We start from the raw sequence: 13977 nt of genomic DNA, 5'->3' as shown, positions 1-13977 counted from the left end.
CAGATGTTTGTACACAGCAGATGCTTTCCAGATCAAGTGATCTTGGGAAAATACACAAAAATGCTGAAAAACCAAAGAATTTGTGGGACCTGAAGAATGAAGAGCAGCGGGCAGTTTAACTGCTCAGGACAAACAAGGAACTCATGAACAACTATCACAAAACAAAACAAAACAAAACAAACAATCAAAAAACAGCTGTGGATCATTCAGGTAACAACACAGTATTAAGATTCAAGTGTATGTAAACTTTTGAACGGGGTCATTGCTATAAATTCAGCTGTTATTTTCTCTTGCAGACAATATGTAAACAACTTTTATGTTAAATAGTTTATTCAGGTCAGTACTAAATAAAAAATAATGTGCGTTTTGTATGATCCCTCTTATTTTGGTAAAATAATTAACATTTTGCAGATTCTGCAAGGTACATGTAAACTTTTGACCTCAGCTGTATTTTACTATTTATTACTGAATCATGGGGGGTGTGGAAGCACCAATGTTATTCGCTTGGGATTGGCCCAGATGGCTTGGAATTGTTCAGTTAAATCCTGAGGATAAAGGGATTAGGTGGAGGTCACAGTGAGTCTGGACAGCAATTCACTTTAAACACACTCCTCACCTCTTCTGTGGTCCCTTACCTAAAATATGCAAGAAAGGGAATATGACAGCAACTACAATGAAGGTCCATGGATTATATATGACAATATGAGATCTGAACAGGTAGGTTATGTGGTTTTAAGGGGGTGGGGATTGTGGGAACACAACTGAGAAAGAAAGTATAGAAGTGTCTAGTGCCAAGAATAAGAGCTAATTTTCTTCTGTAACTGTTTATGTTTTTTAAATGTGTACATGGAATACACTTCATACTTGACAAGCTGAATGCCGTGATTGATTACAACCTAGATTCATACTCAATATGTATTAAAACAATAACTCAAGTAAAACAATGAGCCACAGCAAGGTATACACTGTACATTTTAACAAAATAATTGGCATTTCTATACTTACTGATCTAAAATAAGCTTGCAAATTTGAGAAATAGCCCACAAGTGTCATAATATTAGTATATGGTATAGTTACAGAAATATACAAATATAGTACAGTATATATTAAATAATCATTATCATGCATTGTAAACTCTCCGTGCATTTATTCTGTTACATTTTCATCTTGATTTCAGTACATGTGCTATTATGAAGCTAAGGACGTCATCCAGGAGTGTAAAAATACCTAACATAAGCTGCTTATGTGGCTCTCTTGGCCTTCTCTCCCAGTTCACTTCCTTCATCCCCATGGAACATGTTCCCCGTCTTCTCCCATTTACCCACTACATTATATTGCCCTAAAATAAAATGAGCTTTACACATGGATGTAAAAATTTACCGCTGAGACGGTAAAAGCAACATTTCCAATTGACAATGGCAGTCTTAAAAGTGACATTTACAAAGACAAACAGAGACAAACTGGCCCAGGTTTTATGGGTGCTGAATTGGGTGTCTGTGATAACTGGAGTCACGCTCTTCAGCCTGGGCCTGTTCTTAAAAGTAGAGATCCAGAAGAGGCGGGAGCTGATGTCAAAAGAGATTGTGTCAGTGCCAAACATGCTTATCTGTGTTGGCCTGACTGCCTGTGCGATCAACTTCCTGGGGGGCAAGATCTGCTACGACTGCGTGGACACTACCAAGTTCTTGCGATGGAAGCTGCTGATGCTGCCTTACATCATATGTACCTTTTTCTTTACGTTTTGCATCCTCGTGGGCGCCCTGATGTGCTATAGCATGCGTAACGATTTGGAGGAGTCGCTGTTTTTGGGTTTGCGTGATGCCATGCGCTACTATAAGGATACAGACACGCCTGGCCGATGCTACATCAAGCGCACAATGGATATGCTGCAGATGCAGTTTCAGTGCTGTGGCAATGGAGGCTATCGAGACTGGTTTCACATTCAGTGGATTAGTAACCGCTACCTGGATATGACCAATAGCGAAGTGGTGGAGTAAGTCAATTCTTCAATATAGGTACATTTTAAGTAATACTGCAGAAAGTTATTTAATGCATTCTACTCTTCTTCAGGCGGCTGCGGAGTAACGTGGAGGGGAAGTATTTGATTGACGGAGTGCCGTTCAGCTGCTGTGGCCTGCATTCTCCTCGGCCCTGCATCCAGCATCATATCACTAACAATTCAGCACATTATAATTACGACTACAAGAAGGAGGAGCTGAATCTGAACCGGAGAGGCTGCAGACAGGCCCTGCTGGAGCACTACACACAGATAATGCAGTCCATTGGCTTAATCGTTCTCATCATCTGGCTTTTTGAGGTGTGATATTAAGCCTGATTTCTATTTTAATATGTTTTCAAATGTAATTTATTCCTGTAACGGCAAGGCTGAATTTTCAGGAGCCATTAACGCAGTCTTCAGTGAAAAATGATCATTCTAATAAGCTGATTTATTATTATCATCAATATTGAAAACAGTATCATTCAAAAGTTTGGGATTTTTTTTTAATTAATACTTTTATTCAGAAAGGATGCATTAAACTGATCAAAAGTGACATTTATAATGCTACAAAATATTTCAATTTCAAATAAATGCCGTTCTTTTAACCTTCCTATTCATTGAAGTAATAAAAAACATATAATGTTAATAAAAATATTAAACAGACAAAAACACTTTTAACTTTGATAAGAGCCATTATTAATAATTGAACACCAATTATAATTGTTAATTACAAATATTATATTGTTAACTGAAGACATTTACAATGCTACAAAATATTCAATTTCAAATAAATGCTGTTCTTTTGAACTTCCTATTCATTAAAGTAATAAAATAAAACATATAATGATGTTAATAAAATATTAAACAGACAAAAACACTTTTAATTTTGATAAGAGCCATTATTAATAATTGTAACAATTATAATCAAGCACCAAATGAGCATATTTGAATGATTTCTAAACGAAATGTAAATACATGTCTTTTTCTGGGTTAAATAAACATTACTTACACTATTTTTACATTAACAATGTAATTAATAGTCCATTTAATAAAGCAAAGTATAAATCTTATCAAGTTAGTGTTTTTAAGAATTTTACATTTATTCCAAAATAGCTGTAGAAATTCATACGTGTTGTGCAATTCGTAAAATATGTACATTTTCACTCTAATCGTATGAGTGAGGTTGTACGAATTCGTACAGATTAGCCACCTCGTAAAATATGTACAAATTGCCGTGAGATCTGATTACTTATTAAAAACTCCCACAGATCATGTTTTTATCCCATTTTAAGTCTTATTTTGTCATAACAAAGTGGTTTCATCTTCAGTCTAAGTTTGCGAGTTGTTTACTTACTTTTTTAATCAGTCTTCCCATTCACGCCATTATATCGTTCATTCAGAACGTGCACAAGAGGCGGAATTTATCGCATTAACCAATAACAGCTGAACATAATCAGTCACATCCAATCATAACGTATGATGGAGGTTTAGTGCCAAAAAATCTACAATTACGAGATTAAAGTTGTAATATTTTTAAAAATAAAACTGAAATTACGAGAAAAAATTTGAAATATTAAGAGAATAGTCAAAATATTTTGGAAATAAAGTTAAATTTACGAGAATAAAGTCAAAAAATTTTGAGAATGAAGTTGAAATATTTTGAATGAAGTCAAAATTACAAGAATAAGGTTGAAGTGTTTCAAGAATAAAGTCAAAATGTCCATCCCTTCTGATGTTCCTTCATGTTTATATCATGATAAAAACTTCAAATAAAGAGGAAAAACACATTTATAATCTGTGTTTCATGATAAAACAGACAGAATTTAAAAATTGTGTTATATTAAAAGCAACAAAGCACGAAACTTCGCAATTACTTGGTGGCTGGCATGCTACAAATAATGAATGGAAGACATTTAATATTATTTCCAATCATTTACTGTATTATACCATAAATAACAGCTTGTGAATAATCACTTAACGTTATATACCTCAGAAATGACAACAATATAACTTATGTTAACGAGTTGGTGTCCACTTCAACCTTTAGAACGTTTTATTTTTGTTTTTAATTAAATACATGTGATGTTTAAAGTACCAAAAGCACAAAGCTTATTGCTATTATTGAGCCCAGTACACATAGTGCTAATGAATGCAATCGAAGACATGAAATATTATTTACAAGCATACTGTCCCTGCAAATATAACAGATGGTATGATTTCTGCTAATAATCCCACATATATTCAAATAAATTCTGGTTATCAGTTTGGCCCAGTTTGGGCCATCAAAATATTATGACTTTAATTGCTACAATTTAATTCTAATAATTTCGACTTTATTCTCGAAACACTTTGACTTTATTCTCGAAACATTTCGACTTTATTCTTGTGATTTTGACTTTATTCTTGAAATATTTCTACTTTATTATCGTAATTTCAACTTTATTCTCGAAATATTTCTACTTTATTACAACTTTAATCTCGTAATTTTACATTTTTTTAAGTTTGGCACTAAAATATATAGTGGTGGTGTCACTGCTGGACGATGTTTCTTTATAAAACAAGTGATTTATACACTTTTAATAGGCGTTGTTCTATTTTTGTACCACTATATCTTAAAGCAAGAAAATCACACAACCTCATTTAGATAAATCTTTTCTCCTTCCTCTAGGTGTCAGTGCTGACAGGAGTGCGTTATCTTCAAACAGCCATGGAGAATGTGCTAAGGTTAGGAGACCCTGACTCTGAGTCTGACGGCTGGCTTCTGGAGAACAGCATTGCGGACACTGCACGCTATAACTTTAACATCATCAAGAACCTGGGCAAATGCTACCAGGTGGATGACGATCCCAACATAGATGTACCAAACACCAGCCAGCAAGCACAAGAGAACGTGCCTGTAAAGCAAATCCCTGTGGCCCGGTAGTACAAGAGACACTGAGACATTTGAGACCCAGCCATTCAACAATGCCTTGAAGAGGCAGATCAAGCTCTGCATTGCAGCCTTTGACTCTTTACTTGATGCACACAAAGAGGAATGAAAGTGAAGAATGCACTGAAACAATAAAACATAATGTAAGGAGCTCTAAGATGAAAGGCACTTCATTGCAATGTAATCCTTGTGCCATACAAAAGGAAAAGACAATGAAATGTGAAACGCATTATAAGATGCTGGGGGACAGGACTGATTTGCAACACTGATTAACATTGCTGTAAAGAAAGATGGTAATGGAAGACAAGCTTCCTTGTGCCTCTACCCTGTAATGAAGATTATATCGTCCATCCTAAAAATATCTTAATGATAAACACATTTCAAATTAATCTGAAAAGGGTGCAATTAAAGGCCTTTGTTCCATTACTAAAGAGCTATTACCATCCATAAAGTATACAATGCCTTTTTCTCTTTCACTCACTTGCTTTTTACTTCTTTCAGTTTTCCTACTAGTATAGCATTCACATACTGATTTGGAGTTTTGCAGTATCTGACAGGATGAATTTTGCCTAGGTCAATGGGGCTAAAATGTATTATTATTATTTTTTTGTCCCAGAAAACCTATTAACTAATGGTGGCTTCTGAATGCATTACTACAGCACTACTGTTTCATATAAGCTTAAATTGTTTCACAATATATTAAACCCACTGTGTTTTTTTTATTCTTTTAATTGTGGCTTTCTCACAGTTGCTATTTTTTTCTTACATTTGGTGATGATTCAAAGCAAAATGTTTTAATTTTTTCAGTTTTTACCAGCCATTTCTCAAATGCACAAATAAAATCAGACATCTGAGAAATGACGCGTGAAGGCGTTTTGGCAAAATCTCAGTTGTAAGAAATTTAAAATTCAGTGATTTTATTTGTATTTTTCAGAAATGTTATTTGTACTTAAACTGTTGATGACATTTTCTGCTTTATTTATAAGCATGTATTAAAACACTTACTTTTTTATTACATTTTATTAGTCAATAGCCTACATTTAAAAAAAAATAAAAATAATAATAATAATAAAATGTACTGCGTTTCGTTTGCTCTTGTTATGTCTGGTAAGCCGTTCAAGGTAAGCCAAAGGATGCTTAACTTTCGGGCACAAGTACTGCTCCAAACCAAATCCCCTTAACTAAAGAGATTGTTCTGCACTTGCAGTCCGTTTTCGAGACACCCATCCGATTAACAGCGTCTTCTCCATCTTGGATTAAAAACAAATCGACTAAAGTAGTAATGCGCCGGCGACGTTGTCACGTGGTATAGGTTACTTTTCACAGCGCTGGTCAGGAATACCAGGATTGACCAATCACAGTCATTTGTGATTACGCGAACATTTTATGCAATCTTTTTAGGATTTTAGTTTACATCATCTACAGCTTTTACTGTTCAATACATTTTTCACATTTGTTTCTTCGCTTGCCGCGCTTGTTATATATGTCCTGCAAGTCATCAGATATGTAGCATATAGTACAGTCAGAGTTAAATTGTCAAACATATGTAACTAATGAGAACTACTAAGGATATCAAGTGGTATTCTCGTGTACACTGTACACCATATAAACAACTTTAATAAGGATATACAGAATTAATAATATTATTCGTTATTATAACTATATAGAATATTTATTATTATTATTATTATTTTATTTTTATTTTTTATTTATTTATTATTTTTTTTTTTTTCGTAAGCACTCCGTTTTCAAACACAATGCAAAAATAAATATCACGGAAATAAAGTAGGCCTATGAAAAAAAGTAAAAGCATCGATGTATAAGTATATGCCTTATGTGCGATGACTGTAGGACATACGTAAACTGCGTACCTCATCAAGAATGCGCAAAGGGCGGATGTTGCGTAATCTTCGTACGTAAGGTTTGTTATTGATGGCGACATCATGTGAACTGTTAGTTTAGTCGATTTAATGTGCTTGCAGTCAATGGTTTTGAAACATTCCTGTCTGTAGTCGTTCAACAAGGATATTAGGCACTGACGTCGAATCAAAAAATTGTAAGTAGTTTGGCCTCGACCATATTTTGCTAGATTTCTATTTAAATCTATGAGCATCTAGAACCTAAAGCACATGAATTCGAACACTGTATTGCATTATTTAACATTTCTATAATGTTCAGTAACAGTGTATTTGTTTGTTAGCGCAGAATGACTGTATATGCGAAAGAAATCTTAAAAGTAGCACTGTCAACATCATGCCTGCCTATCATTCACGAATTATATTACAGATACTCACATCCTTTATATCCTAGTTCAAACGACGCTGTTTTGTTTAGCTGTTATTTCTGGCTGTGACGAGAATGACAGACTGATTACTCTTCTATAGTCATTACATAACGTTCTGCATTGCATGTAAACTACAGCTGCCATTTGGTTTTGAAAACTATATGAAAATATTGTAGTATTTCAGATTTTTACAATGAAAAGGCCGTATGAAAGACATAACATACGTAAACAAATCAGTTGGAAATCCTGTAGATGTCTTATTTTATTGCATGTTTTGTCCCCAAAACTAATCATTTCAAATATCATCTTACTAAGACATATTCGAAGATATAGAGTAAATAACAGATATTTATATACAGTTTATGTTAGCACTCAGCATGTTAAGTTATATAAGTCTAATTGAGTTACAAGCATAGAATTTGATCTTACCTTTCAGCCATATAAATGACATCTGCACCATATTTTTTTGCAAAAAAAAAAAATAAAAAAAAATATTGCATTCTCCTCAGATATATTCTTCCTATATCATATTGTATGAGCCATAAAAGCCTGATGTATTGAACATAAAACAATATATGAAACACATGAAAACTTTTGGTATGAGATAAATGTATCTTTTTTTGGTGGCAGTATTTTTCACCACAGCATCATGAAGACGAGCATCTTCTCCCTCTTGGTCAGAGCATCTGTCCTTGCTGTGTCCGTTCTTGGGCAAACCACAGATGTCGACGAGCTTGCCGAAAGGAATGCCGACTTTGCTACCCGGCTGTACAGCAAGATTGCTAGCTCAAATGATGACAACGTAGCCGTTTCGACCCTCGAGGCTACCTTGGCCTTAGCCACGTTAGCAGCCGGGGCTGGTGGGGCTACTCGCACCGAGCTGCTACAGGGTATAGGTGTGGCCTCCATGGAGAAAGATGGAGAGCCAGAACGGATTCAGACCCTACTCAAGCAGCTGAGAGTGACCACATCTCAAATCCACGCCACTGGCCTCTTCATTAAGCAGGATGTCAAAGCAGGCGACAGCTTCAGCAACCAGATTAAAGAGTTTTATGGTGCAGATGTTCAAAATGTGAATTATGCCAATGGACAGCAGGCCAAAGGGAGTATTGATGATTACGTAAGAGGCCGAACAGGGGACAAGGTCAGAGATGTGGTACAGAATGTAGATCCACAAAGCATGGCGATGTTAATCAGCGCAGCTTTCTTCACAGGTGAGGAGAAAACAAAAGAATGATGTCATAATTAACATTTTATCTTAATATTTCAAGTAGTAGCTGCTATTGATGTTATATATGAGCACATTTGTTTTCTAATATATGCTAATACCACATTATCCTGCTTTCCGAGTTAAAATTTTAGAAAAACAGTCCATTACAATGTTCAAAACAAACAAGATGAATAGCTGATCACTGAATGCCACAACTGAGCAATTAAAATCAGGTATTTCAAAGAGCTGTGTATTAAGTTTCAAAAAAGTGAATGTGAAAAGACAATCATTTGGTTTTCAAACAGGTCAGTGGCTGCAACCCTTCAACGCTACCTTCACCCAAGAGGAGCGTTTCTATGTGAACAAGTATAACATTGTGCAAGTGCCCATGATGCTCCATTCTGGCAAATACTACCTGGCTTATGACCCCACATTAAAGGTTGGGATTCTGAAACTGCCCTGTGAGGAGGGCATTGCCATGCTTGTCCTTCTTCCAGATGAAGATGTGGACTACACCTACATTGATGAATCCATGACTGGTGCAGTGTTTCGTGGATGGGTTGCAAAGCTGAAAAAGACGTGAGTCATGTAATCAGTCTCTCACATTTTCACAAATCAATGTGGTTTTTTTTAAATGACTCAAATCTCCATCAAACTCACGCTGAGCAGCCAAAGTGAGCAATCATATGACATACTTGAAAACAGTTTATAGTTACCCTGTAGAAACGTGCGATTTTCAAGACACATTTCTGTTGATCTCTAAAGATCAGTTTTGTCTCTGTCCTCAGGAAGCTGGAGATTCAGTTGCCCAGATTTTCTTTGAAGCAGTCCAACTCACTAAGTACAAGTCTGCCCAGTCTGGGCATTAAAGAGATCTTCGGGAGTACAGCAGATCTTTCTGGCATCAGCAGTGATGAAGGCCTAAAACTGTCAGAGGTGTGACATCTTTCCAACAATACATGAAAATCTTCAACAGTTTCCTTGTTAATTGATTTTTTTCATGTCTACTAGTATTAGCTAGTAATCATAAGTTAATTGTATTGTGAAGCACAGAAAAAAAACTATAAAAACTTGAGATGGATAAGAACTCTGATCAAAATTAGAGAACACTAACAGATACCTGCAAGTTATTGGTGTTAATCTGGCACCTGCTGCTAATTTCCTTAATTATCTGACAAACCCTATTTAACTGGCAGCATTCCTCCAATTTTCACTGAGATTGCAAGATGGTGGGTCAAAGGGATGACACTTTCAGTCACTGCAAGAGAAGTTGGTCAAGCCAAATCTGTGATTTTATTTAAGTCCCCCAAAAAGACTGGTTGTCCAGATAAGACAAATGCACGAGAAGACAGGATAATGCAGAGACTCTCAGTGGGGAATCGGTTCAACACTGCAGCTGGAATTGCTTTTCAGTTCAGTGCTGAACAGGGTAACAATCTGTCTCAGCATGTTTTGTACAGCCACATTATATTCAGCGTCAAACTGGGGAAAGACTGAACCCAAAGTGCATAAGGAAGTCAGTGAAAAGTGAAGGAAGTTTCATGGTTTGGGGGATGTTTTCTGCAGTAGGAGTTGGGGCTCTTATACAGATGCATTGGAAGAGTGAATGCAAATTTTATCAGAACCTCCTTCAGCAACATGCAGCTCCTTCTCTGCATGCATCTCCCAATCAGCCAGCAATTTTAATGCAAGACAATGCCCCCGTTACACTGCAAAACGGGTAAAGCAGTTCCTTGAAGCTAAGGACACTGAAATAATGAAATGGCCAGGCCAGAGTCCTGTTCTAAACCCAACTGAAAATCTGTTAGTCTTTCAAAGCATTACTAATATCTGACAGCTGTAACCCTCCAAAATTTGTTGAAATCTTCGTTCATGCTACAGTGGTTACTGTTCTATCATTTTGATCACTGTGTTTTCCACAAAATGATGGTTTTTGTTGAAATCCCTTAGATATTTTGTCAAACATGTTAGCAGAATAGTGGTATTCCTACAGCTAATATTCCTTCATATTTTGAGGGATGAAGATTAACAATATTTCAGAAGAAAAAAATCAAGTGTTTATAGATTCTCTAATTTTGATCGCTGTAATGTATAGTAAAAGATGCACCATCATGCATTGACCAATGCCTCTTGATTCCAGGTGGTACAGAAGGTCAATGTGGAGGTGGATGAAACCGGAGGCTCAGTGGCCGATGCCTCCAGCAATCTCTTTATGACCCCTCTTCCTCCCAGGCTCACATTCAACCGACCCTTCATTTTTGTTGTCTACCATGAGGCCACAAAATGCATCCTCTACATAGGACGTGTGGTCGACCCAACTAAGAACTAATTATGTATAGAAAAACTACCAATGTGTGCTCACAGTCTACTCATAGATTAACCTGTTGTTTAAATAACCAATTTAGAATTTAACATTTATTTGTGTAATGTAGTGTTTTAAAGCAAAAATGTCAGTGTAATATAATAACAGTACAACGTTTGATAAGGAACAACTGTAAATGTATAGTGTTTCTGAAATGGTTGATTTAGGAGATTTATTGTTGGCATGGAGTGTTGCCTACACAGTATAACGTTACATGTGACAAGTAACTTGTTTTTTGTGCTTCTGGAGATTTGTCAGTATCAGCATAGTATTCATATCAGCACTTTAACAGGCTGTTCAAATGCAACTCATTAAAGCACGTCATATTCAACATGAATTTTATTCATTGGGTACTAAGATGTTGGCGTTAATCAATCAGGTGCTGGGCAGCACCAGGCACAATTTCATTGGTGGGATGGGATGGAGAGTTCCAAAACTCTTCAATCATAAAAATACATAGTGCTTCTTTTTCTCTTAGCCACTTCAAAAATATAAAACAGAGAATTTGCAAAGCATGCTATAATACAAGAAACAAAATAATGAGGCAGTAAATTAAATACATTCAATTACTCCTCAACTCTCGGTTTCATTTTATGACGTATGGTGCGAGTTGTCGTGTGAAATAAGGCAGAGATGGATCAATGCAGACCTTAATTGATGCCCCAGCATATCTTAAGCCGTTTCTGGTGTAGAAGAGAATGGACACATCAAAATGGAGGGACACTGCTGCTGCAGAATGAAAAGTCTTGTAGAAAGGGGCTTTAAGTCAGAAGGCAAAGTGGTAATCACTCTCTCCCAGACTGCATTCCAAATGAATTTGACTTCCGCTGTCTGTCGGACACAAATAGAAAAACATCACAGAAGTCAAGATTCGTCTTGTGGAATCGTAAGATAATATAAACATAAAAGACTTAGTTGAAGTCAAAAGTTTACACACATCTTGCGGAATCTGAAAATGTTAATTATTGGACCAAAATAAGAGGGGTCATACTAAATGCATAATACTTTTTATTTAGTACTTGTCTGATAAGATATTTCACATAAAAGATGTTTACATATAGTCCACAAGAGAAAATAATAGTTGAATTTATAAAAATGACCCTGTTCATTTGGGGGGTTGGGTGAAAACCTTTAGAATCCGAAGATCAGGTTAAATTTAACTTGTTTTGTCTTAAGGGAAGCATGCAAGTACCTTCTGTAGCTTCTGAAGGGCAGTACAAATGAAAAAATATGATATTTAGGCAAAATAAGAAAAATGTACAGATCCTCATTCTATTCAAAAGTTTTCACCCCTCAGCTCTTAATACATCGTTTTTCCTTCTGGAGTATCAGTGAGTGTTTGAACCTTCTGTAATAGTTGCATATGAGTCCCTCAGTTGTCCTCAGTGTGAAAAGATGGATCTCAAAATCATTCAGTCATTGTTGGAAAGGTTCAAATACACAAAAATGCTGAAAAACCAAAGACTTTGTGGGACCTAAAGGATTTTTCTGAAGAACAACAGGCAGTTTAATTGTTCAGGACAAACAAAGGACTCATGTACAACTATCACTAAACGAAAACATTTGCTGTGGATCATTCAGGTAACAACACAGTATTAGGAATCAAGTGTATGTAAAATTTTGAACAGGGTCATTTTTATAAATTATAAACAATTATTTTCTCTTGTGGACTATATGTAAATGTCTTTTATGTGAAATATCTTATTCAGATTAGTAATAAATAAAAAATAACATGCATTTTGCAAATAACATGCAACTTTAGACTTCAACTGTATACCCAAAATGTCATGATTAATCAAAAAGTACAGGATCACATTACGTACACAGAGAGTTTCCTAGACTGTGTGTCTTTATTCCCATTACTCCGGTGATCCACAGAGCTGCTCGTGTTGCTGCGGATCAGGACAGGCATGGAGGAGGATGATGGGGTGGCGGAGATTGATGAGGCAACATTAAAGTGGTGGGGTCGCAGATTATCGTCTATAAAACAAAAAATTACAGGTAAACAACAGAACGTTTGTGTAAAAGAGCACAAGTCATTATAATTCACAACGAAATTTTTATAGATACCATTTAATGGTAACATAGCGCTCTTTCCCGGTCCAGGGCAACTTCCTGTGTCCTTCACTTTTCTAAAGAGAAAATGGTGAGTATAAATGTGCTATGTAACTACTGGTGAAGGGTCATGGCAAATTCATGACAAAATTCAAGATTCAGACAGAAGTCAGCTGGTGCAATCCACTGCAATAGCAACACAAGAGCGATGAGATGATGACGTTACATACAAGGACTTGTCTGGGTTTGTCATCTTGGGTGTCGTGGGATGACCGCTGAGGGAACGACTGCGAGCTAGTTTGGCCCTCCGCATCTCCTTACCTGCAAACATAATCAGTGTTGAGAAAATAAGCACCTTTGAATTCCGAAACCTTTAGAAAATGTTTACATTTTAATGTCATTTGTAAAAATGAGCTGACAAAATTGGCACGTTAAAGCAAGGGATTAATTTTTCCAGTTTAATGGCGTTAAAAATATTTAAGGTTGGCCACCCCACTCACAACTGCTGCTTCTGTCTCTTTTTTTAATGACAGCAAGTGCATTTATTTAGTCGCAGAACATCTTCACGACTACATCAAATGGAGACTTTCAGACGCACACTCCAACTTCACTTCAGCGCCAGACAAACGACCGCATGAAAAGGTACAGGCGACGAGAAGCTTCAGTAGAGCAACAGTGAACTGCGGTCAGATGAGATGTTGTCAGGCCATATGTTAGTAAATACGAATTTTCCTGTCCTGTCAGCCGTTATACTGTGCTCATGCTCTTCAATTGCACACAAATGCCGCAGCGCATTATAATCTGTATCATTTCATATTAAAGCATGAATGAAACTACGAGCATGCGTGTCAGATTCGTTTTAATTTGAAGATTGAATGTGAAATTATCACATTATGAAAGCATATTTAAAAATTTTAATGTTATTAATCATTAATGTGGAATTAATCATGATTAATCACTATTAATTTCAGAAAAAAAAATGTTTGACCAACCTCAAACTTTTAACAATAGTGTACGTGAACATTTTTTTAAAACATATTTACTAGTGCTGTCAATCAATTAAAAAAATGACTTAATTAATCACTTTTTTTTTTCTGAAATTAATCGTTTAACATTAAAGTTTTTAAATATACTTTTA

The 13977-nt window shown here is 35.9% G+C and overlaps 3 protein-coding genes across 3 annotated transcripts in view; 2 read left to right on the top strand and 1 right to left on the bottom strand.

The window, feature by feature from the left end:
• Nucleotides 1-332: 332 nt before the first annotated feature.
• On the top strand, nt 333-5990 carry prph2lb (peripherin 2-like b). The gene is made up of 4 exons (XM_051138340.1): nt 333-717; nt 1178-1993; nt 2071-2317; nt 4668-5990. The coding sequence occupies exons 2-4, from the start codon at nt 1416-1418 to the stop codon at nt 4920-4922; spliced, it is 1080 nt and encodes a 359-aa protein (XP_050994297.1). The 5' UTR covers nt 333-717; nt 1178-1415; the 3' UTR covers nt 4923-5990.
• Nucleotides 5991-6808: 818 nt separating this feature from the next.
• On the top strand, nt 6809-11115 carry serpina10a (serpin peptidase inhibitor, clade A (alpha-1 antiproteinase, antitrypsin), member 10a). The gene is made up of 5 exons (XM_051138339.1): nt 6809-6984; nt 7843-8426; nt 8728-9001; nt 9211-9358; nt 10563-11115. The coding sequence occupies exons 2-5, from the start codon at nt 7862-7864 to the stop codon at nt 10749-10751; spliced, it is 1176 nt and encodes a 391-aa protein (XP_050994296.1). The 5' UTR covers nt 6809-6984; nt 7843-7861; the 3' UTR covers nt 10752-11115.
• The window catches only part of ppp4r4 (protein phosphatase 4, regulatory subunit 4), a 30677-nt gene continuing 27636 nt past the window's right edge, over nt 10937-13977 (bottom strand). The window contains exons 22-25 of the mRNA XM_051138338.1: nt 13070-13160; nt 12855-12916; nt 12608-12764; nt 10937-11615 (exon numbers count right to left, since the gene is read on the bottom strand). Coding sequence (XP_050994295.1) covers nt 11570-11615; nt 12608-12764; nt 12855-12916; nt 13070-13160 — 356 coding nt within the window. The 3' untranslated portion in view covers nt 10937-11569. The remainder of the gene's footprint in view (nt 11616-12607; nt 12765-12854; nt 12917-13069; nt 13161-13977) is intronic.

This window comes from Labeo rohita, chromosome 20 (genome assembly GCF_022985175.1).
Source record: "Labeo rohita strain BAU-BD-2019 chromosome 20, IGBB_LRoh.1.0, whole genome shotgun sequence".
Classification (NCBI taxonomy): domain Eukaryota; kingdom Metazoa; phylum Chordata; class Actinopteri; order Cypriniformes; family Cyprinidae; genus Labeo; species Labeo rohita.
Note: the sequence above shows the minus strand (reverse complement) of the source record. Positions and strands in the feature narration are given on the sequence as shown.